Below are 26,086 nucleotides of genomic sequence, written 5' to 3'. Positions count from 1 at the left end.
GGTGTGATTTTTCTTTTTCCTTCTGCCTTAGAAGCACCTGACTCACTGACTGACACATTGTTTAGTGTCTGTCATAATGACAGGGTTGTAACGGCGAATAGTGCATTAAGCTACGTTTACAGAGCATCACTGTGAGTAATACAGTAGCTACAGTAAACAATAACAGCTGACAACAACAGTGTCAGTCTTCAACTGAGTTATGGTCCATTGTACTTGCTTTTAGGAACAGTCTGTCCATTGTTAAGTACTGTACTGGAGTGGAGATCGTGAGGCAAGTCATTGGATTATTCTCAACATCAATGCTCTGTGATTAACAGGTACTAACAGGCCTTTTCGCCTCAGAGCACAGAAAGACAAAACTGCAGTTTTCAACAATGATCAACTGATGAAAATGATACAAGTAAGCGCCTCAAACCAAATAAACCAAACAACTTTTTCCTAAAAATGTCTTCATCAAATGTTTTCATCAAATGATCTTTGAATGAATAAATCTCACTCTCTCTTAGTGTCCAGTCTAATGATGTCACTTCAGTTACCAAAGCCACTAGTGAAAGAAAGGGGAGATTCAGACAGAGAATTATATCACTCTAGAACCCCCACTTATCTTCCCCTGGCTTAAATCTGGCAGGGCTTTTCTACACGGGTGAGCGATGTCCATTCACAGGGTCACCACACTGGGCAGAGGGTTCACTGACCAGTGGCCACAGCTCTACTGCTTCCTAGGTCAGATTTCACGGTGCAGCTATAGGGAAGAGCAGGAAGAGGGATGCAGGGGTCCATGCAGTGGCTGTCGGTTTCACACTGTCAGTTAGGGGGGAAACCAGGACAAGAGACAGAGGACACACACACACAAATACACACACATCCATCTTATCTTCCTCAAGTCCAGCCTTATGATGAATAACACAAAATAACAGCGATCATATATGGAAACATTCTGTTGTGACAAGGGCAGTTAAATACCATTTTGCCACAAAGGGAACTCTGTCAAAACACTAGATAAGAGGACGACACTGACAGACCTACAACCTTGTGAATTTGAGTTATTTCGGATGGGAAAAAACAACCCAAAAATGTTTTGCAATGTCACGGACAAGGGCAATGAGTGAGAAAATAAATTGAGGGACACATTCTTCTCTTCTGGCAATGGGATACCAGTGAGATTCCTAAAACACATCAGTTTATCAATCTGCGCTGAGTTCATGTATCTGACCTCAAGCAAACACGAGCTTATCTTGTGATATTCTGCTGTGCCGTTTTAAGGGCTTGCATTGTGGTCATGTTGGGATTTTAGGGCCTGTTGTGTGTTGTATGAAAGATAAATATCCCATCTCTATGTGTGAAACACCTTCTAATATAAAACTAATATTAGAAAGTAAACACTCTGTCCCTCTGGCTGGCAGGCTGTGGCAGTGTTGTACTACTCTAGTATAAAGGACTCTGACTTGGACTCCGAATCATTTAGAGAAGTCTCAGCCAGAAGGATTCAGCTATAACACCTAGCCTTACTTGGATACTGAGAGAAGTGGATGAAATTGAATAGCTACTGTAACTATTGTTATTGTCTCTCGTAGTAAGTAAGGACACTTTGCAATATCATATGACGCGTGCCGGCAGATGGTTCATGCATATTTAAGAATAATCCACCTGGGGCTAAATGCAGGGGGAGGAGCTGGGCTTTGATGGACACTCTTAAAAACCAACTAGTGGAAAGGACGTTACTCTGTGAGGGTTTGGTCCCGTTGCCCAATAGCAGCTGTTTTGGTGACTTTTGCCCCACATGAGAATATCGGAAACAGAAGCTGAACACAATAAATATTACACTAACATAACATGACATGTCTGTTATCGTGCCAATTCTATTGCTCTCTGAAACAAGTGTCTTCTTTTGACTTGGCCTTTAGCTGAAATAGTGTGAAAGGCCTGTCTAGCTTCGAACGTGAACAACTTGAAACCTGAAACAACTAACACTGTAGCGTAGATCCAGGCTTGAGGCTATGCATAATTAATGCCTCATTCACTTCAAGGATATTCATGAAACAACCACTTGACTGGCTCATCTGGTCACACTTTACTTTAACAAACAAACATACTAACAATTACATGTCCTAAATTGCTGAAATCTATCTGTTTATTCCATTTAGACTGAACTCATACGAGACTGCCCAGTGAATAAATACTTTGATATAGTTGTGTCCAGAACAGCTATACCTTTGTCTGTGTGTTTTAACAACACTGGCCTAAAAACATGAAACGGGTGCAAACGTGTAATGTGCACAAAATGAAAATGTGTAATGCACAGAAGAAAATCGAACAAAAATCTATATGCCAGTAATTTATGTTCAAGAACAGCATTGGAAAACACATGTTCATGAGAGTCACTGACTGACTCTGTCGCAGTAACACACCGCTAAACACACGACTGTGTACTTCTGGTGCCAAAGCATTGACCTTTTACTTGTCACAATCATTAACTCCACCAGAACAGCACTTGGATGATAATGGACCATATGAGCCTTGTGCATGGAACTGGGGCTGAAGAATGAAGCCTCGCTAACAGACAGCATTAGGCCAACTGGCACACACAGGCTCTGTATCTAACAACAGCAAGCTACATTGGTTGGTGATCGCTCTGTGTGTGTGTGTGTGTGTGTGTGTGTGTGTGTGTGTGTGTGTGTGTGTGTGTGTGTGTGTGTGTGTGTGTGTGTGTGTGTGTGTGTGTGTGTGTGTGTGTGTGTGTGTGTGTGTAGTGTCTGTTTCAACTGTTACAAGGCAGTGAAAACCTGTGAGTCAACCTGTCTTAAACATGTACTTAGTGACTGTGATAAAGTTGCTGCTCAACAGATTCCACCAACACACAGAAGTAATTACAGTGTTGCCATGGGGGGGGGGGCTCTTATGGATGTTACTATAACTCATCAGGGCTAATGTACTGTGTAGTTGTAACGATAGCAGCTTTGATAATGTTGTAAAGTCATGACAAGAATGATTAAGTGGATGTTTTAACTTTTTGTGTCATGTTTTTGTGCTTCAAGTAAGTTACCTTGGTTGCCAGATATATGTACTCATGTGCTTTCAAGTCAGTAGGGTTGGATCAAGGCAAGCACATGCAGATCTGGCAGCCACCAAGGCTGCACATATTATATTAGATCAGAATATGAAATGGCCTATATAATAGCATTATCCTTGAGACAGGTTGGCAGACAGCAGACAAAGCTGATGTCACCATGCAAGAACTCCTCTGACACAGAGAGAGATAGACAGTCAGCCTAATGGACCCAAGGCAACAGCAGAAAGCAGGCTTAGACAGACACAGGGCTGTCTCTGTAATGACTCTCTAGATCTCAAGAGTGTGTGTAACCTTTTGTACTGGAGGTCTATGTGTCTGTCTGAGGGTTTCGGGAAGATTAAACAGTGCCTATTTGTTTATGAGCCAGTGTAACGGCTGTCCTGCCAGTGCGTGCGTGCGTGCATGTGCGTGTGTGTGCGAGACAGGGATAGGTAGAGGGAAAGAGAAAGGAAAAGCGAGCTACAGGCTTAGAGAGTGACTTGGCGAGAGTGTGCTAGCGTGTGGGTGCGGGAGTGGATGTGTACATAATGTGATGAAGTGAGCTCTGCAGAGCCGGTGTTCTCAGGATAGCAGAGAGAGCATTAAGGTGCAGGGTACAGCAGGGTCAGGGAAGGTATCCATGTACTGTAGGCTTAAGGGATCTGCTTACTGACCCATACACTGGACACTTGGATTAGTGACAGGTTCCAAAATGTATATCAGGGCCCAGGGGCAGGTGATAAAGATGTTGTTAGATTCCTGAAGAGGCAATGGTGTGTGGGGGGGTTTAGAACACCTAAAACATGTCAACTAAAACCCAGAGTTTCTGTTACATGTTATAAACATATTATCAACATGTTATTACATGCTATCTGATCATCTGAGTCTACGCATGTCTCCGTTTTCGTGATCACAGTTAGATACAGTAGTTGGTATTGTCCTCTACAGACTCTCTCCTCTCTCCTCTGGCTCCTCCATGAGAATAATGAGTGGGAGCCTGATTGTGGAGGAAACAAAAGGCCAAATTAAAGTTGCAAGAGAGAGAGCGAGAGAGAGGAAAAAAGTACTGGCAAATGTGTACAGTATACAATGATAGCACATGATTCATGAGGCTTCATATGCAGATGGATACAAGGGTTTACACACACTAGTGTCTGTCTGCGATTGTGTTGTGGGGAGCTAGCTATTTTAACACTGAGGACAGTCTCTGTATTGCTTATGCTACCAACAGTTCAGTGGCTATTATGTAGTCATTGAAATAAGTATTTAGTCCTTGCAGTTAAATGCTATCAATGTGAAATGACAGTTGTATATCGTTTTTGAAAACTCTAAATACTGTCTGCCTGACATGTCTGCAATTAAATCAGTCTCTACAATATCATGTTATGTAGATGTGCTTGCTGCTAGTATATTGTCTCATGAATATGGCTCCATTAATATGCAGGAGAGAGGCTTGTAAACCAAGGCCCAGTCCAGGCAGAGACTTAGTAAAGAGAGTGCTGGGTCAAAGTCTGCCTGCAGTAACTGGAGAGAGAGTGTTAATATTTTTTTTTATTTTCACTTTTGTTTATTATCTATTTCACTTGCTTTGGCAATGCAAAAAAACTCTTGAATTGAAATGAGAGAGAGAGAGAGAGAGAGAGAGAGAGAGAGAGAGAGAGAGAGAGAGAGAGAGAGAGAGAGAGAGAGAGAGAGAGAGAGAGAGAGAGAGAGAGAGAGAGAGAGGAGTAACCTAACCTAGGGGACAGGTCTTACTCTCCGTCTTCCACTGATCCCTCTCACATGACATTACAGATCTATGACACACACAGACAGACAGACACACACATGATTGATTATTGTATTGGTATGTTATATATAATTTGCTTTGGTTCATTCTGGTTCTGTCATTCTTCCTAAATCCCTCATTTGCAAACCCTTAGCATCTGGGACATGTATGGATAAGTCTGATATGGATCAGATCGAGATGGGGGGGGGGGGGTATTGCTTTCTCCTGTCATATCCGCCCCTCCTGCCTTCATTCATAAATTCATGTAGTCATCATGTCTGCAGCCAGGCCATTGAGAAATGGAGTACTGTGCAGTACCTTAAGCATCAACAAAGGAAACTCCTTAAACATAACCTAGTAAATTGTGCTGGCTATATACTTGGTTGGTCTATATGGGGGCCTGATGGTGACACTTAAACAAATCCAAGGCCGTGCTGCTTTAGTAGTTTGACATTTGACATGCGTCCTAGAATAAATACAAGGAGAAACGTATTGTTATTGCTATCGCCAAACCCTACGTAAACGTTGATCGCTTTGCCACATTTGAATCTACCGTGCGTTATTTTGGAATGAAAGCTCATTTGTTTAGGCTATACACACATGAATGTTATTACACAGTAAATAGGCCATTATAACAGCCCATGCTGTGGTTTATCAACACCGGCATGGTCACAATAATAATAGGTACATTATCCTGGAGAGGCGTGACCAAGAGCATAATTTTCCGACAGAACAAAAACACCATCCAATGTCACAGGTTTACCTCAATGCGACCCGCACCGAACTTTCGTCCTGTCCACTCATGGTTACGAAGTCCGGAGGGTCGTCACGTCTGGAACAACCACGATATAAATAGCTGGATTTTCTTTTTCTTTATCGGTGTGCGGCAGGCAGCTTCGTTACCAAAGCGCTTGAGCCGCCACAGCTCACATCCACTTTCTATAAATAATTGCAATACGATGTGAGCATTGGTGTGCTATTCTCCGTGCTCTACCTCGGGCGAGGCGCATTCTGAATAATATTCGAGGTTATAATTTCTATGACACTGCATTATTCCCGTGTAGAGGCCAGCCATGGCTAGGTGGTGGGGACAGAATAATACACTTGCTCGCTCCTGTGTGCGACCCGAGGAGCGAAACGTAATCAAGCCACGCCTTCTGCACCCTACCAATCTGACAGAGGGGAAATATCAAACCCCCCCATTGAACGAGTGAAGAATCATCGCAGTCGCTCTATTTCCACATCATTCAATGGAATAGTTCAAGTGAATGTATATCGTTTTCTTAAGAATGTAAAACGGTTCGGTAAATGATAACCTCCCCAAGGCCAAATAGAGAGGCCAATTGATGGAGAAGGTTGAATGTATGGATGACCACTAGCTGAGTCTCAAGCAATGACACCACCTTGTTTTCTGCAATGCAATTGAAAAAGTCCATCGCAGTTAAAAACCGCCGATCCAATTAAAAACGAAGGGGTTTTCCATTATTGTATGTAGCCATATAGTTTGACATTCCAATCGAATGTGAATATGTTTGTGAAATACCAAATGGTGTAGGCCTAATAGTGTTGCAGACATTACTGATGTACGGGTGCATGGATGGAGCATGGCACCATCGTGTGGTCATTGGTTAGGATTACAAAAGTGCGGTGTGATCCAAATAATTTCCGTCTTTATACAGCAGATGGCATCAGATACACGTTACATTGAATACCCCTGTACTCTGAGGCTGGAATAAGCGACCAACTACAAAATGACGAATGACAGCACAACACAACAACGAATCAATTATTTGAGTTTTACAGTCTTAGTGGTTGTCTTATTTTATTTACAGGAAAATACATTTTCAAAAGCAAAAGTGTCATGAGCCAAGCATGTGATTTTAAGCATATTTGAGAGTACATGTTGGATTCACATTGATGTAAATGAACACTCAGTGCACGACCTCGCATGCGGAATGAACAACAGTACCAGAACAGGTGGGCTTAAAGACGATCTGTTTGTTTTCTCACCATCAAAAATTCAGGAGACTAGAAGAGAGGGGGAGACAATGCAATGCCTGTTCTTGTCCCTCAGTCCCATGTCTCTCTTAACTGAAGCAGCATCACGAGGCCTACAGCACAACACAGACCCCATTCACATAGCATAAATTAGTTTGTTACTCTCTTTAATAAAATCATGATTCAGCACATGCATTAGTTACAAGAGGTACCATTAAATTAACAACCGTTTTGCAAATCAAACTTAAATCGTCACAGTTGTCAAAATTGAATGAATTGCCTATGACAAAGTAAAACGCTATGAAACATGTCAAATACAGTACATTCGGATGTTCCACTTATTAGAAAAATGACAAAAGAATTGTATCAAGAATTGTTAGTAAGTCAGTGTTGTGAGAACATACTAGAGTAGGCCTAACTTAACAGTTACAATTTTATAGAATACCAAAGTATATTTGATTTAGTTTGACTTTGATCCATAGTCTTGGTTAGATAGCTAAACTCATGGTCATGTATACATGCTTTCATGTATACAGTTTCAAGCATCACCTCTTGATTCTACTCATTCCATACCATTCTCAGTCACTTTAAGACGCTGTTTCATCCAGTAGTATACTGTAGATACTTCCTATCAACAGGGCTGAGCAACACAGGATGTTTCTTTTTTACAGTACAGGAAATCAGGATTCAAACTATGTCAGGTGTCCTTTTCAAGACATAAAGTATTAGTTAGAATCCCAAGGAATGAGAAGAAGACTGAATATGTAGGTTCTTTTCAGGCTTATAACCTATTTATAACAGTAGTTATAACCAAGTATATTACAAAAGTTCAATACTTTATTTCCATGAACAACTAACTCTTCACGGTGCAAGTTATTGCATTTATCCTCCCACAATGCTCTCTGTTTAGCATTGATTGAAAGAGACAGTTCAAATATAACATGTGATTGAGGCATCACTCACACTCACCCATTCCATGCAAAGGCAAATATAAGTACCATATTAACAAAGTATACATTACAATATATAGTTTACATATTTATAACTCACATACATTCTTTTCCATGTCACTTCTCTTTAAGACAGTTTAGTCTGAGATATAGTGGTACAAATATTGCAGTTGCACTTGTTGTACACTTGTAAATATTCTGCCATTGCAGTTACTGATTTCATTCTGATATGTCACAGTCATTACCAAGCCAATCAAATAACCCAGCATTAGTATGTGTCACTGATTGAAAATACTGTATAGGGCAGGGATCAACTAGATTCAGCCACGGGCTGATTTTCTTCTTGAGCGGATGGTCAGGGGTCCAGAACATAATTACAAATCATTTGTAGACTGCAAATTGACTGCAGGAAGCCCAAACAGATATAATATTTGACTTTAACATAATCATTTCAAACCTTGCTTACATCTGTATATGATTACATATATCTCTCTATTATGCGTGGAAATAATTTGACATTTTCAAAATGTTAATCACTTGGAGCTGATTTGCTGGTGTTTTTACAGTCTTTTATGTAGAACAATAAAAATACACTTTGCTCTTGGGGGGCCAAATTCGGGCCGCTGACCGCCAGTTGGAGAACCCTGGTATAGGGGATACACTAACACGGCCAGGCTATAAGGCTACAGTACTAGAAGGACTGGTCTTGGATTTGACCTATGTTAACCTCAGCAGCGCTGAAATGACAGCTTTTTTCAGCAGAAGATTTACAGTACATACACAGGTTTGAAGTTTGAAGAGGCATTATCAAACTCTAAAATCCCTACATTAAAAATACATTTTATGACATTATCAAAAAAAGAAACAATGAAAGTTCACAGTATAAAGTCTGAGATAGGTCGCTGGTCACAAATATGAATTGCTGAACTTGATTGATTTTACTGTGGGTGGATATAACAAGGTAACAGTTAATTAAACTCAGCAACCAAGTAAACTGTACTGAACCACAATGGAAAACAACAGTGTTTATTGTAAAACACAATGTAAACCTCTTGCTGAAAATGTGACTTCTTTTTATAGGGGTGAAGATTGCAGACTGAGACGACACAAAACACCCTGTTCCACAAATATTACCCTAGTGACAGTGAGTAGGGATTTGCCAGGCGATGTGTGTGTGTGTGTGTGTGTGTGTGTGCGTGCGTCAGCGTGCGTTTGTGTGAGCGAGCCCAGTCCGATTCCTGCTGTGCTCTGCTGGAGACAAGACAGAATGCCTTGAAACCCATTGTATTTGTTCAGTAAACCAGAAGCCTATAGCAACAGACCCACACCTCTGTCACTAATGCACTAATGTCCAATAATAGCTCCTAAGACAACCATCTCTTAGCCACTAACAAAGGTGAAAGTAGTGCACTATATAGGTCTAAGGAAGGGTGTTGTTTAGAATGCAGAGCCAGATATTTTGAAAGCTACTGAGGTATTTTGAATATATTACTATACTGCAGTTCTGAGGAAATAACCTGTGAAAAACCCATTCAGTAATGTTATAAGAAAGATGTCCTTATGACATAACCCAGCGCCAGTGGTTGGGATAACAGAAAGAGACTCATTTATTGCAGCTGTGGTACTTTACATTTGAGCAGTTGGGTTAACTTTAAAACGGTATGCTTATTAGCCTAACCTTAATGAATAACTTGATATGATTGTAAAAATGTGTATGTTCATTGTTTGATTTCATCTAAGGACCTTTCTAGTCGTTTTTTTTTAACAGAAAGAAGTAGAGGGTGCTCAACCAAAGTGAGTCTTGAAATCCAAAAATGTGTAGACATCATTGGACAGGAAAAGGTGCAATGCTAGCTCACCATTATTTTTTAAAAGTTTTATTAGATGAGTTTGAAAGATTGACATAGAAGGCTATTAAAGGCCGAAACGTCAACCTTTTAAACTCGTCCAATAAAACGACACATTTTTAATGGAGAGTGTTGTGTATTTGCCTGTCCATAGTAGTGTTTTATTAACACGAACGATTCTATACAATAAAAGGAGGAAAATACCGTGTCTCACAAAAAAAAGCATAAGCCTACTACTTCAGCACTTGATAACTACAGCAATAACAATTAACATTTCCTCAAATTGAGTAGTGTGAGAAATGAAAAATAATTTTACTTCATTGTTCAACCAAATAAAATGTTAGTCTCAGCTTGTCAGAGATTTTAAGTCTGTCAACCATTCCTGCGATAAAACATCTAGAAAACAACATTGTTGCTGAATTCTTAAAACTCAACCCCAACATTGGGAATATGCGTTTGGTGTGCGTTGAAACAAAAAAAATAATACTTTGACTTTTCTGAACATCTCGCTCTCTTTCATTCCTCTGCTGCGTCGGCTGTTTTGAGGACTGAGTCCTCTCCCAAGATCTTGCAGAGTTCGTTGAGTCTGTGTTGCATCTTGGGTATTCCTGCAAGTGAAGACTCGAGGCGCTGTTTCTCCTCGGTCAGGGAGAGACGCGTAGCGGTGTCCAGCTGCTCGAACCTCCATCCTCCCTCACCATCAAACTGTAACAGGTGGGTGTGGTACTTCCTGTCGGTATGAAAAGTGGAGCAAGAATATGGGTTAAGGATGGGATTATTTCATGGTTGCATTATGTTTCTCTTTTTAATTCGTTCCCTATCCAGTCCAAGCACAACATTATTTCCAAATAGTATACAATTGTCTTTGACCTTATGCTTGTGGTATGTTCTGAAACATTATTGCAGTGTTAGTGATGGTGCATGTGTCCTGTTCTATTGTGGTTGCAGACATGTTAGGATTATTTTGTGCTGTGCTCAACCTTGTTGCGTGGTGTAGTGTCATGTCATGTCATGTTGTGTAAAATGTCATAGGGTTATTACGTGACTGCTAAGGTTAAACAAGCAACTAAATAGCAGCAGCAATCTCCTGAGAGGAACAGACTTGCACAATATTGTGGGAGTCCTGTTTTTGTTTTCACTGCATGTCACGACTTCCGCCGAAGTCGGTCCCTCTCCTTGTTCGGGCGACGTTCGGCGGTCGACGTCGCCGGCCTTCTAGCCACCGCCGATCCACTTTTCATTTTCCATTTGTTTTGTCTTAGTCTTACACACCTGGTTTCACTCACCCAATAACCTGTTTATTATTTAACCCTCTGTTCCCCATGTTTGTTTGTGAGTGATTGTTTGTTGTATTGTGGTCCGTATTGTGGGCTTGGTAATTCTCTTGTATTTTGATGAATTTGAGTAAAGTTACTTTTATTTCCTCATCTCTGCTGTCCTGCGCCTGACTCCTCTGCACCAGCTACACATAGATCCTTACAGTGCAATCTGTTTAACGCCTGAGGCTAACTCAGAGAAAATACAGAACAATGCACTGCTGACGTGACAACTAGTAGTGCATTTGCTTATAGGCTACTACTTGTTTTGCGTTCGTTTTTTTGCATTTCCTTTTTTATACAGGTTTCTATACAGTTTTCCTTTAAAACTCTTCTACAGTGTTAGGTACAGAATCTGTGTGCTTCAAGACAAAAAGCGGCATACAATATTACACATTGGACGTTGAAGAAACTATCTGACTAGTCTTGCTTGCCAAACTCTTGATGCTCCGCCTAAGTATTGGAGACACAGCGGCTGTCGGAAGAGACACTATGGCTGCATTTAAACAGGCAGCCCAATTCTGTTATTTTTTCATGAATTGGTCATTTGACCAATCAGATCAGCTCTGAAAAATATCTGACGTGAAAAGATCTGATGTGATTGGTCAAAATACCAATTAGTGGAAAAAAGATCAGAATTGGGCTGGACAGATTGGTCCAGATATGATATCTATCTCTTACCAGAGGGAGGGCCTATGGGTGATTGACAGTAAGGATATCCCAGCATCCTTTGCAGCCTGGAATATTTTTCCCTCCACGTCAATGCTGACAGCACTGGTGCACTCATCCAACAGGGCGTATTTTGGCCTGACACACAAGAAAAAGGAATTTAGAAATGTCTAACTTTCCAACTAACTTTCCAATTAATTAAATCAACTAGCCAGCAATCAATCAACTATCGAACAAGAGAGGAATATGGGCTATTCAATCAACAGCACTATCTACTATTACGTTTTTCCAACCCACACATACGGGGTTTAAGAAGGCCTAAGATGGCAGGCCAAGTCGTACCTGTTGTAGAACATGCGAGCCATGCCCATCCTCTGTTTCTCTCCCCCAGACAACACGTCCTTCCAGTCCATCTCTACATCCCAACCTACACACAGACAAACAGACACACATCACAGTCAGTTAATATTGGAAGTACTGTCATTGACTACAGTTTTATTCCCCATTGGAATAAGTAGGTTAAACGCTACACAAAGACCAACGCAAAGGGTTTATATTTAGTGTAACCATGGTAACAACTGTGGTGAGAGACCAAAGTTGAAGAATATTCAATAGGAGACTGACTGACTTACAAAAGTTGTCTCTCTCTCTAAGGCTTAAAAACAAGCATTTTCTTTGTCCCGCTGCCAAGGCGTCCTGTGTCTTTTCCGTTTAAATTACTAGGCTTCATGTGTATCTCAAAAGACCAAAAACCTAATACTTTCTAATCCTGATTTAGAACAACGATGCAGGAAGAAAACGCAGGACTTCAATGTCTCTACAGCCTGCGTTTGTGAACAAACAGGGAAAACAATAATCCCTTCTAGAGGGATCCCAAGATTATTTTAGTTGAATGACCCTCTCATCTGGCTTGGAACCATTCACACAGTGGTTACAAAGCAGCCATTCATGGCTCGAACCGAGAGTGACCAAGCTTAGTGGTGAGGCCACATTAATAGAGCTGATTGTTGGAGAATAACAGGACCACTGGTCTCCAGTTAACTACACTCTACATGTCCTTAATAAGACCAAAGATATGGAGAGGGACAGACTGTTGCCACTAGAAAATACGGAAATAACTTCTTGAGTGGTTTAATGCACAACAGACAGCGCATAGTGTGATAAGAGATACAGAAACGTTTTTTTAGGAAGGGTGTGTTAGCTGAAATAAGAGGGCCCCGTTCAGTATATGTGAGTTGTTGTTTGGGAATCCCCTTGGAAACCATATCATTCATCTCAAGGGTAAATGGCTTAAAAATAGGTTACTGGGAGTTTTGTCAGGCTACAGCCAGCTCTTTTCAAAGAGCACCTGTTACTACGCCTTCAGACCCACGCAGCCCTTCTGTTCTAGGCTGACTCAGATCCCTCCCCGGGTTCTTACCGCCCTCGCGGGTCACTATCTGGTTGAGGTTAACGATGTCCAGTATGACCTCCAGGTCCTTGTCTCTGTAGCCTCTGTCATGCATGTCCTTTAGAGAGTCTGGGTAGATCACCTGGTCTCTCAGGGTCCCAATGGACATGTACGGCCTGAGGAGAGGGAGAGAGCGAGAGAGAGAGAGAGAGAGAGAGGGGGGTAGAGATAGTCAGACACAACATTTGGGTAAAGAGGTCTGTGTGTGTGTGTGTGTGTGTGTGTCACGTTTCACCATTCCAGGAAAGCCGTCAAAACACCTGGAAGATCTGGTAAATATTTCACTACTCTAAGGTCTGGTTACTCTCTCTCACTCTCCATGGAGATCCAGTTACTGGGTCTAGAGGGTAAGGTTACCTACTGCTGATTTTCAATACATTTAACTGTGTGTGTGTGTGTGTGTGTATGCATACAGAATATGAATCCGTGCATGCTTGTGTGTGTGCCTCTATGCAAGCCTGCATGGTACATGTACAGACGTAGGATCTTCATTTGAGCCAGTTTGCCACAGTAAGAAAATAATCCTGCAGCAACAGGAAATGTGAAGTATTATGTGGATTTTAATTAATGGACATTTTTTGTAGGGGTTGATCCATTTTTTGTTAGGGCAAATCAAGTCTGACATTTTAAAGTGGAAATTACAAACTTTAGAAGCCTTTTTAAACCTGTTTGCATTTCCTGTTGTGCAGTAACATTTGCAGCAACAAAATAGTGGTCAAATGAAGATCCTATACCTATATATGGGTACATGTCTGTCAGAGTCAGTACATGTGTGGGCATAAGGATGTGTGTGACAGTGACAACCACTAACCTTTGTGGTATGTAGAACATGTGTTGTGGGGAGGGTTTGTGCAGCAGCCCCCCATAGACAGGCCACAGCCCACTGAGGATCCTGAACAGAGAACTCTTCCCACAGCCATTAGGACCTGTGATCAACAGGTGCATACCTTCCTCCACCTGCAAGAAACATCATTCACACACACTTTATAGCCTTGGAGTACTGAATAGTTTCCTCACAGCTGATGTGTCTAACAACCCATGACATGAGTTTGGCAAAGCAATCAGTTGATTGTATGTAGTCCCTACATATTTTTTTGTCATGGTTTATGCTGAGTATTAGGAAGCAATACTGTCCTGCAATGCAATGCAATGTGGTGTGTGTGTGTGTGTGTGTGTGTGTGTGTGTGTGTGTGTGTGTGATAATTACATGTGTGCTTCCTTCTCTTAGCCAGGGTTCACTTCAAAAATAAATTCAAATCTCAAAGTGAGCTAACTTCCCGGTAACACAACAAAGGACCCTGGGAGAAGATGGCTGGAGGATTAGGAAAATAGTAACAGCAAACACATCACCCGTACTGTAACATTTAGAATGATTTAGTAGGACGCACTTTCACAACACTTTGGAAATGGAAACAAAAATCGGTTTTCTTATTGGATAAGTTCAGGTAGTACATCATTTGAGGTATTTAACTTCATTTGAAAACGTTTTATCAGTACTGAACATCACCCAGGATTTTGCTGTGTTATTCCTCACCTTGAAGTTGAGGCTGGAAACCACTATGTCTCCATTGGGAGTGATGATAGGGACACTCTGACACACGATGCCATTGTCCACATCGATGACTCTTCCTGCAGAAGACAAAGACAAAAAACAAAAGAAAACTGGTCATTGTGTGTCGATCAATAATTCATATGATCAGTTCAGTCAACCAGAGTGCATGTGGCTGCCAGAAAAATGTGTGGCAGCATTTAAAAAGTGTGAGAAAGTGTAAAAAAGGGCAGCTGTAGATACCGAGGACGTGGCCAACTGACTAACTAGCTGTGTTAGCGAAGAGTATGTCCAGATGCACACGTTCATCCGTTGGTATTAGCCGAGCAGTTAGAGCGTTGGGCCAATAACAGAAAGGTGGCAGAAAGGTGGTTGGTTCGAATACCGGGCTGACATGGTGAAAAATCTATCGATGTACCCTTGAGCAATTAACCCTAATTTGCTCTATGGCTGACCCTGTAAAACAACACATTTCACTGTACCTATCCGGTGTATGAAACAATAAAACATCTTATATCATGATTACAGCTGAGTCGTTTGATGCTGAGGATGGATATCTGGCTTTAGACCAAGATGGTGAGAAAGAACAGCAAGAAAGATACACAGGATTAGCCTAGTCTGTTTCCCAAATTGCACCCTATTCCCTTTTATAGTGCACTACTTTTGACAAAGGCCCATAGGTCTCTGGTCAAAAGTCAGTGTTTCCCTTAGGATTTTTTTCAGCAGCGATGGCAAAGTTAGCGTGGGGGGGAACGTCATTCTTTTGAAAAGGACATTCTACTCCAACATGAAAGAATATATGATTATGTTGACACCATCTGAAATGTAATTTCCTCTTTAAAAGCATTAGAACCTGTAGCCAGAAATAAATAGGCTGAAGCTTGGGTTGGCCCATCTGCCTTTACAGTGCATTCGGAAAGTATTCAGACCCCTTGACCTTTCCACATTATGTTCCGTTACAGGCTTATTCTAAAATGGATTAAATCATTTCCCCCCCCCTCATCAATCTACACACAATACCACATAATGACAAAGCAAAAACTGTTTTTTAGAAATGTAAATATCACATTTACATAAGTATTCAGACCCTTTACTCATTACTTTGTTGAAGCACCTTTGGCAGTAATTACAGCCTCAAGTTTTCTTGGGTATGACGCTACAAGCTTGGCACACCTGTATTTGGGGAGTTTCTCCCATTCTTCTCTCCAGATCCTCTCAAGCTCTGTCAGGTTGGATGGGGAGCATCGCTGCACAGCTATTTTCAGGTCTCTCCAGAGATGTTTAATCGGGTTCAAGTCCAGGCTCTGGCTGGGCCACTCAAGGACATTCAGAGACTTGTCCCGAAGCCACACCTGCGTTGTCTTGGCTGTGTGCTTAGGGTCGTTGTCCTGTTGGAAGGTGAACCTTCGCCTCAGTCTGAGGTCCTGAGTGCTCTGAAGCAGGTTTTCATCAAGGATCTCTCTGTACTTTGCTCCATTCATCTTTCCCTCGATCCTGACAAGTCTCCTAGTCCCTGCTGCTGAAAAACATCCCCACCGCATGATGCTGCCACCACCATGCTTCACCGTAGGGAAGTTGCCAGGTTTCCTCCAGACGTGACACTTGGCATTCAGGTCAAAGAGTTCAATCTTGGTTTGAGAATCTTCTTTCTCATGGTCTGAGAGTCCTTTACGTGCCTTTTGGAAAATTCCCAGCGGGTTGTCATGTGCCTTTTACTGAGGAGTGGCTTCCGTCTGGCCACTCCACCATAAAGGCCTGATTGGTGGAGCGCTGCAGAGATGGTTGTCCTTCTGGAAAGTTCTCCCATCTCCACAGAGGAACTCTGGAGCTTTGTCAGAGTGACCATCGGGTTCTTAGTCACCTCACTGACCAAGGCCCTTCTCCCCCGATTGTTCAGTTTGGACGGGCTGCCAGCTCTAGGAAGAGTCTTGGTGGTTCCAAACTTCTTCCATTTAAGAATGATGGAGGCCACTGTGTTCTTGGGGACCTTCATTAATGTCTTGGTACCCTTCCCCAGAGCTGTGCCTCGACACAATCCTGTCTTGGAGCTCTACGGACAATTCCTTCGACCTCATGGCTTGGTTTTTGCTCTGACATGCACTGTCAACTGTGGGACCTTATATAGACAGGTGTGTGCCTTTCCAAATCATATCCAATCAATTGAATTTACCACAGGTGGACTCCAATCAAGTTGTTGAAACAAGGATGATCAATGGAAACAGGAGGCACCTGAGCTCAATTTCGAGTCTCGTAGCAAAGGGTCTGAATACTTATGTAAATAAGTATTGTTTTTTTTATTTTTAATACATTTGCAAACATTTCTAAAATTTGTTTTCGCTTTGTCATTATGGGGTATTGTGTGTAGATTGATGAGGAAAAACATTTATTTAACATATTTTAGAATAAGGCTGTAACGTAACAAAATGTGGAACGAGTAAATGGGTCTGAATACTTTCAGAATGTACTGTACCTAATTGAAAAACCCCAACAGACTATGAATGCATCAAATGCCACAAATATACGTTATAACTTGTCATTCCAGGCAACTGAACATTTTAGAGGCCCTCCTCCTGGCCGCAGAGACAAAATGTTTTAAAGCATATTTCCCCAAATTCTACACATTCTGTCATGGGGCGGAGAAAACATTTCAGTTTTAAAGTAAGTCTCCTGCAATTTTATACATTTTGCCAAGAGGCTGAGAGAAAATGTGCCGTTTAGAGCAAATTTCCTGCAATTCTACACACTTATGCAGTGTTCTTATGCTGTCTGAATGACTCAAACATTGTCACAAAATAATGCCATGCAATTTTGGGAATTTTAGATTCTCCCTGACTGTCTAGTTTTATTTTGGTGATTGTTAGTTCTCGAAGATGATCATATTTTATTTTTAATACATAGGTCCATTATCTTTTCTACATGATCTGTTTTAGTCATTTAACTTTACAGTGAAAACATTTTAACATCCCAATTTTTTCTTTATATACAGTATATAAATATATATATACACAGTATATACAGTATATACAGTATATACATATAAAATATTGGCGGCAACGATTTAGAAGTGGTGGCCTGCCACTGGTAAATTAATATGGGGAAACACTGAATGTAGTGCACTATATAGAGAATAGGGTGCCATTTGGGGTGGACCCTGTGTCTCTCTCTAGCCTGTAAAAAAATATGTTCAAATTAAAGTATTTAGTCCCATATTCCTAGCACGCAATGATTACATCAATCTTGTGACTACAAACTTGTTGGATGCATTTCCTGTTTATTTTGGTTGTGTTTTCAGATAATTTTGTTTCTGAACACTTCTACATTCATGTGGATGCTATCATGATTACGGAATATCCTGAATGAATCGTGAATAATGATGAGCGATAAAGTTACAGACGCACAAATATCATTGAAGCTGGTAACCCTCCGGCTGCCGGATCACTCCCTGCATGCAGCTCGGGGATTCAAACCAGCAACCTTTCGGTTACCAGGCTACCAGCCCGCCTCTCTAACCCAGATTCTACCACAACCCCCTAATGTAGTATTGTAGTATACTATGGTATAGTTGTGTACTGAATAGGGAATAGGATGACGTTTGAGTGTCTCACATGTGTTAGTGTATTCTACGTACCTCTGGACAAATATGTACTAAATCTCAGATAGTCTACCTTTGATTTCCAAAGGCCCATCGATGTGCATCTCTGGCCTGGCCACGATCTTCTTCTCTCCTGTTCCCATGGTCGAAGTGGACGAGCGCTTGTAGACGCCCCTCTGCACCTCGCCAAACACCAGGAACATGTTGTAGACGCGTGTCGTGTAGCCCGCCAGCTCTGTGACCTATCACAGACAACATGAAAGGTCAGAGGTCATTTGTTGAGGTAAATAACACTGGAGTCAGACTGAACTGAAAGGGGTCAGTTAGGTCGTCTTACCCAACAGAGTTCAAAACCATTGCCCAACAGTAGGTGTGTGCAAAGTAAAGCAGTGTGTGTGTCTTTGGGAAAACTCTTGAACTTGAACTACAAGAGCAGCCAGCAGCAGAGCTGGTGTATAGCAGTGTATTGTAGAGTGCACTGAAAATCTGGTCAAGATTACAGTACAAGCTGAAGGGCCATTATTTGATTGAATGATGGAAAAGCCCTCTGTATAATTTATGCAACTAATTTTCACTCATAGCTTAATCTGACTCTAAACTTTGGCTGGTATTGTTGTTTTTTCATAGCTGTTTGTATCTGTGTTTAGGGAACACACAGTACTGATGATGGCCCGAGGCCTTCCTACAGATAACATAGCCTGTCTAATGGGACAATTGTACACTCTTAGAAAAAAGGGTTCTAGAAGGGTTCTGCGGCTGTCCCCACAAGAGAACCCTTTTAGGTTCCAGGTTAAGCCCTTTTGGTTACAGGTAGAACCCTTTTGGGTTCCATGCGGAAAGGTTTGACAGGATTACAAACACAGACTGACCAGCTCAAATAGACAGAAGCCTTCTATATGGCAGACCAATCCGAACTCCTCTCTCGGCATGTCCAGCCCACTTATTATCTCAGCCAATCATGGCTAGTGGGAAGGTTACTGACTTTTTCTGTGGCTTAACCAACAAGGCTCATAATTTAACCATTTTACAGATGGCATACACGTTTGTTACTAAGGCACATGAAAGTTCACATGTTCGAGAAGGCATTTCTGCCAAAAAAACGCATTTTGATAAAAACTAAATGTTTACGTTCAAACGGCTCTCCTGTGAAGTCGTGACTTGCGACATACACCTAGTTTCCTGAATCGGGTCACATTTCAAGGAGATCTCTTCCAAGTTAGTTAGGGTGCCATAGGATTGATAATGAGGAGCTGAACCCAGCCAGACAGGCTACATGGTTGATCACCAGATGGAGGATTATTCACAGCTAGGCTAAGCCAGCCAGCATGAGTGGCAGAGTGGGAAAGCCTTAAAGTGGAACTGACAGCTGATGGGATCCTCCTCTTTTTAATAGAGGCCATCACTCTGTTTTCTCACGCAATTGCATAGCCTATAGAACCACCTGGTGGTTTACCCAATAAATGACTGGGTGTTTATACATAGAGTGTGCAACTCTCTTTGTCTTTTGACCTGTCTAAAATAAAGAATGGATTTAATGTGATGGTGTAGGCTATATTACATGGATTTCTTAGACTTTTAAAATGTAGATGTTCCAAATGTCTGTATTAGAGGCTTGTAGGCTATGCATGGAAGCCACAAGATTCTAAATGTGTTTATGTGAATTAACGGTCATCTACCGTGAGATCAGCAGTTGTTTGCTTGACAATCACCGGCTGACAATATTTCATGATCGCCACAACCTTAGGTGTGTCACAGTCTCAGGCTGTGTTCAGACAGTGTGCAGTGACAGCAGCAGTAGTGTAATGTGTACTGCCTGTGTCTGTCAAATCAAATCAAATGTTATTTGTCAAATACAACTGGTGTAGACCGTACTATGAAATGCCTACTTACAAGCCCTTAACTTCTATGGGCTACGTGGGACGGTAGCGTCCCACCTGCGGGACACAGCCAGTGAAATATCAGGGCGGAAAATTAAAAAACAACAAAATGTCATAATTCAACTTTCTCAAACATACGACTATTTTACACCATTTTAAAGATACACTTCTCGTTAATCTAAACACATTGTCCGATTTCAAAAAGGCTTTACAGCGAAAGCAAAACATTAGATTATGTTAGGAGAGTACAAAGACAAAAATAATCACAGCCATTTTCCAAGCAAGGACATGTGTCAATAAAACCCAAAACACAGCGAAATGAAGCACTAACCTTTGACGATCTTCATCAGATGACACTCCTAGGACATTATGTTACACAATACATGTATGTTTTGTTTGATAAAGTTCATATTTATATCCAAAAACAGCATTTTACATTGGCGCGTGATATTCAGAAAATGTATTCCCACCAAAACGTCCGGTGAATGTGCACATCAATTTACAAAAATACTCATCATAAACGTTGACAAAATACATAATAATTATTTTAAGAATTATAGATAGACTACTCCTTTATGCAACCGCTGTGTCAGATTTTAAAATAGCTTTACGGAGAAAGCACATTTTTCAATATTCTGAGGACATAGCTCAGCCATCACGGCGAGCTATTCAGACACCCGCCAAATTCAGGGGCAACCTAAACTCAGAATTAGTATTAGAAATATTGTATTACCTTTGCTGATCTTCGTCAGAATGCACTCCCAGGACTGCTACTTCCACAAGAAATGTTGTTTTTGTTCCAAATAATCCATATTTATGTCCAAATACCTCCGTTTTGTTTGTGCGTACAGATCACTTATCCAATGGCATAACGCGCGAGCGCGGAACGAGAGACAAAAAGTCAAAATGTTCCATTACCGTACTTAGAAGCATGTCAAACGCTGTTTAAAATCCATCTTTATGGTATTTTTAACGTAAAATTGCGATAATATTCCAACCGGACAATGCTGTATTCATTCAAGAAGAAAAAGAAGGAGGGGCGTGCTCGCGGGACCGAGCATATCCAATCCCTTTGTTGCCAGGCAGACCACTCAGTAACTGAGCTCCTATTATCTACCCAGTGACAGGAAAATGCTCAAACCACTTTCTGAAGGCTTTAGACAGCCAATGGAAGCCTTAGGAAGTGCAACGTCACCCCACAGACACTGGAGCTTCGATAGAGAATCAAAAGAAGAACTACAATTCTCAGACTTTTCACTTCCTGCTTGGATTTTTCTCAGGTTTTTGCCTGCCATATGAGTTCTGTTATACTCACAGACACCAAATCTACTAATAATATGCATATTCTAGTTTCTGGGCCAGAGTAGTAACCTGTTTAAATTGGGTACGTTTTTCATCCGGCCGTGAAAATACTGCCCCCTAGCCCAGACAGGTTTTAACCAACAATGCAGTTAAAGAAATAGAGTTAAGAAAATATTTACTAAATGAACTAAAGTAAAAAAAATTACATCAAAAAGTAACAAAAGAAAATGACGTAACAATGCTATATTTTATTTTTATTTAACTAGGCAAGTCAGTTAAGAACAAATTCTTATTTACAACGACAGCCTACCCCGGCCAAACCCTAACCCGGATGACACTGGGCCAATTGTGCGCCGCCCTATGGGACTCCCAATCCCGGCCAGTTGTGATACAGCCTGAAATCAAACCAGGGTCTGTAGTGACGCCTCTAGCTAGGAGATGCAGTGCCTTAGACCGCTGTGCCACTCGGGAGCCTTGAGTGGCAGGGGTACCGGTGGTATATACACGGGGTACCGGTACCGAGTCAATGTGTGGGGGTACAGGTTGGTCGAGGTAATTTGTAAAGTGACTATGCATAGATAATAAACAGCGAGTAGCAGCAGTGTAAGAACAAAGGGGGGTGTGTCAATGTAAATTATCCAGGTGGCCATTTGATGAATTGTTCAGCAGTCTTATGGCTTGGGGGTAGAAGCAACTGGTCAGGATGCTCTCGATGGTACAGCTGTAAAACCTTTTGAGGATCTGGGGACCCATGCCAAATCTGGGGAAAAGCTGTTGTCGTGCCCTCTTCACAACTGTCTTGGTGTGTTTGGACCATGATAGTTTGTTGGTGATCTCGACCCGCTCCAATTCAGCCCCATCTATGTTAATGGCGGGTCTCTGACCTCCTCCCTATCGGCTGTCTCATCATTGTCTGTGATCAGGCCTACCACTGTTGTGTCGTCAGAAAACTTAATGATGGTGTTGGAGCCGTACTTGGCCACGCAGTCGTGGGTGAACAGGGTGAATGTGTGTGCCCCTGCTGCATAACATACCCTACTGTTACATAACCTGTTTGGGTGTGTGGCACTGTTCAAACACTGAACAGGCCACAGGGTGAGCTACAGTGAGTGAACATTACCTTCAGTAGGAAGTGTGATACTGATTTGCAAGGCAAAGGATTACAAAAACCACAGTCTGACACCAACAATACTCAATTCCTCTTATTGAAAGGTCTACCCTCCCCTACACAGTGTAACAGTGCACTTTCTTGTACATCAGCCCTTTTCTCACATCCATGTAATACTGGAGATATAACTGTCATATTCACAAATATTGTAGTGGGCATATGACCACCGACACAGACAACATTCAAATCAGCACCGTGACGGGGGACATAAAATGTCCTTTTGGGCCAAATTCGGGTAACTCAAAAATACATGTCTTGAAAAAAAATGAATGCATGGATGGACATCATCATTTTGGGATTACGATAAGGGATTACGTCCCTATGATTCAATGAATGAGCACGGCCCTTTGATGTTGCTTCATGTTGGTCAGACCGTTTGAGAGTCCTCTTGTCATGCGTCGGTTACTCTAACACTGTCGATTCACTCTAATGCCACTTGAATGTAAGAGACGAGAGAGAGAGAGAGAGAGAGAGAGAGAGAGAGAGAGAGAGAAGAGAACGAGGGAGAGAAGAGAAGAGAGGGAAGCGTGAGACATCACCTCTTTGTAGGAGGACATGATCCTCTCGATGGCGTCAGCTCCAGAGGCCAGGAGATTGCGTGCGGTGGTGAAAGCCTCTGTCCTCTCGCTCACAAGCACCTGAGTCTGACCGTCGGCAGTTTCTGTGAGAGGGGAAATTAAGGATAGACACTATGAGATGACATACTGGGCCCCTAGCCCCTTGGCTTTCTGATCTGTGAACACCTAGGGGGTATGGCCTAAGGAAGGGCCTAGGAACTAGGGAAAGGGGCAAAAGACCGAAATGGAACAGAGCCATTCTGTGCTTAGACCAGTAAGACTGTAATGACTGCTCTTATTTGACCACAGGAGGTTGGTGGCACCTTAATTGGGGAGGACGGGCTCGTGGAAATAGCTGTAGCGAAATAGGAGGAATGGTATCAAATACATCAAACACATGGTTTCCATCTGTTTGATGCCATTCCATTTGCTCTGTTCCAGCTATTATTATGAGCGACCTCCCATCAGCAGCATCCGCTGGTGGAGACAACAGTAGCATTCCGTTGGTTAGCAGCTAACAGGACAATAGGGACAATAGGATGAATATACCCTTATCAACACAACAAAGTCCTTGTTGAATAACACCTACAGGGTATCATTGAGATAGTTGGTTCCTGTGGGTTAAAACATGCTGATCAGCTACTACTGTATGTGGAATATGCAAATGCAGAGGGACTGTTTGTTGGGCTTTGTGAGTTCAGCACAAAATGACCTGAATAGAATCAAATGTAAATCGGTTCAAATGAAAGACGGAATAGGCTACCTACTGGTACGCACAAACAGAGAAAAACCATGACAACCATTCCCTCCTCCACAAAGATGCTGTACTTGAAAACAAGACGATGTCGTGATGACTATTACCGCTGTCAGCGAAGCCGGTAGCTGTGATGATGGGCACAGCCACCATGACCAGTCCACAGCTACTCCACACGTACTTCATGAGGAACTGCTCTATCATGATGTACCACAGACGCTTGGACAGGATCAAGTTCATCTGCTCCGCCAGGGCCCGGTAGCACTTCTGCAGCTGACGCATCTCCACCTGACACACACAGGACAGACAGACACAGACAGGCAGTTTACATTACAGTCACAAAAGTACCTAGCCTACACAGCATAGCACATTCACAACAAATGGATTACAATAGATTTCACATTACATTCACATTGTATGTTAGTTATTTTGCACTTGCAGTCTTATTTAAAACAAGTGCATATGAGGAGGCTGTCAATCAAATGATTGAAATTCACTTTTGGGAATTGGATATGATGTCATGGGTGTGCATTGGATCCAACCCATTGCTATTTCTATTGTAATAAATACATAGTGACTTAGCATGCAAAATCCACCATGCATCCTTCCTTGTATACCTTGTGGCCCCTGTAGAAGGCTATCTCCTCTGCATTGGCAATGATCCTGGAATGCACATAGCGCAAATGGCCTTTCCTGTGGGCCTCCTCAGCTACTAGTTTTCCGAATTTCGGCGAGCACGCCCTCAGAACCTTGGCCGTGCAAAACACCACCAGCCCGGCCAGCAGGGTCGGCCCGCTGGCGTTGGCCCCCCTGGACCGGGCCGTCTGGATGAGTGTGTAGGAGGTGAGTATCACATCCAAGATGGGCTTGGTGAGGTTCGAGTAGAGATGCGCAACGGATTGGGAAAACATCATTACGTCCTCGGTAAGAGACTGGTCCGGGTTGGTCAGTCTCCCGTCCATGTTGCTGACTTTGTAGTAGGTCTGGTCTGTGAAATAGGTGGTGTAGGCATGGTCCACTAGCCGTGTGCGGAAGGCGAGGGCCAGCTTGCACTCTAGGTAGCGGATAACGCTGTTCACGAATGTGGCCGGAATGGCAATAAGGAGCCATTTCATCAGTTGGATGATGAAGCTGCGTGGTTCTTTCTCAACGATTGTTTTCACAATCTTGCCATCCAAGCCTGCGACATAGATAGACAGAAATGTCCGTGAAATCAACGCGACCGAATGCAGAGACAGCAATCCGAGCTCTTTGGAAACAAGCTTTGGAAAGAGGATTTTGATGAGTTCAAGTATCTGCTTAAAAAATTCAGCGTTTACCCCAGGCGACTTTTTATGACTCAGTGCATCTGTTTGTGATTGAACGCCAACCGTCGAGCCATTTTCCTCTCCTTTAGAGCCCCTGCTATTCTTGCATTCTTTCCGTTTCCCGAATTTTCTGCAGACGATGGGGTACAGGGTTTTCACCCCGTAGGCAGCGGCCGCGAGAAAGAGAGCTCGCTTCGCTGCAGTCGTCCGGTCCCATTTCACTCTGGACGCCGCATCAAGTATATTGGACATATTTTCCCCTACGCAGCGATCAAAGCCCTAGTCTGGTTATTCCGTGCTACATCCATCGGGATTTAGTATCATTACGGATCTTGAGGCGAAAAGAAAAGGAAAAACCATCTCCCTCATACAACGGTGAGATGTTTAAGCTAGAAAAACCCACCCGCTAGCTACGTTCTAGTATTTCCGTCATTTGGTTTGGCAGTGTTTTATTTTTTGATAGGCAACACCCCGGAAAGACACGATCGGTTGTGAGGGACGTATTCAAATGAAGTCCTCCTGTACGTTTTTTAAGAAACACACTGTATTGTGACTACATTTTGTTATTGAGTGTAATAACGTGGTTACTACCAAAGCCTCTCTCGTCTTTGCGAGGGACTTAGAAGCTACGTTATTTATTTGTCTGTTGGCTTGGCTCCTGTATCTTTGTACCTCTCAAACTCGACTGAAGCATCATTATAATCGGCTACTTTATGAGAACGTTGCACTAGTAGCTAGCTAGCTATGTTTCATTCAAAACTCAACTATCAACTACTGTATACTGTTAGATACATTTAAAAAAGTGCTGATAAAATATATCTCCCAATAAAGTTTTTTTGTTGTATGTCTAATTTTACTGGACAAAGTGAATTGTGTCGGTGGTTCAAGGTGAGTTTGACAGCTAGCTAGCTAACGTTAGCTTCGTTAGCACTT

The 26,086-nt window shown here is 42.2% G+C and overlaps 2 protein-coding genes across 6 annotated transcripts in view; both read right to left on the bottom strand.

The window, feature by feature from the left end:
- LOC115179966 (kinesin-like protein KIF21A) overlaps positions 1-5,964 on the bottom strand; it is a 45,162-nt gene extending 39,198 nt beyond the window's left edge. For 3 of the 5 annotated variants that reach the window (XM_029741781.1, XM_029741782.1, XM_029741783.1), the window contains exon 1: positions 5,581-5,963. In XM_029741781.1, coding sequence (XP_029597641.1) covers positions 5,581-5,621 — 41 coding nt within the window. In that variant the 5' untranslated portion in view covers positions 5,622-5,963. Of the gene's footprint in view, positions 1-5,580 lie in introns of all 5 variants that reach the window. The other 2 variants (XM_029741779.1, XM_029741780.1) reach the window with 1 other exon arrangement.
- A 2,811-nt stretch (positions 5,965-8,775) lies between these two features.
- Positions 8,776-25,618, bottom strand: LOC115180031 (ATP-binding cassette sub-family D member 2). The gene is made up of 10 exons (XM_029741909.1): positions 24,464-25,618; positions 23,954-24,134; positions 23,075-23,196; positions 18,262-18,430; positions 14,582-14,676; positions 13,859-14,004; positions 13,018-13,163; positions 11,940-12,024; positions 11,610-11,735; positions 8,776-10,342 (listed from the first exon to the last, which is right to left on the bottom strand). Exons 1-10 carry the CDS (start codon positions 25,403-25,405, stop codon positions 10,129-10,131), a joined length of 2,226 nt encoding a protein of 741 aa, XP_029597769.1. The 5' UTR covers positions 25,406-25,618; the 3' UTR covers positions 8,776-10,128.
- Positions 25,619-26,086: the final 468 nt, after the last annotated feature.

The sequence above is a fragment of the Salmo trutta genome, chromosome 40 (genome assembly GCF_901001165.1).
Source record: "Salmo trutta chromosome 40, fSalTru1.1, whole genome shotgun sequence".
Taxonomy (NCBI): Eukaryota; Metazoa; Chordata; class Actinopteri; order Salmoniformes; family Salmonidae; genus Salmo; species Salmo trutta.
The sequence above is the reverse complement of the archived record's forward strand: the minus strand, read 5'-3'. Positions and strand labels throughout refer to the sequence as shown.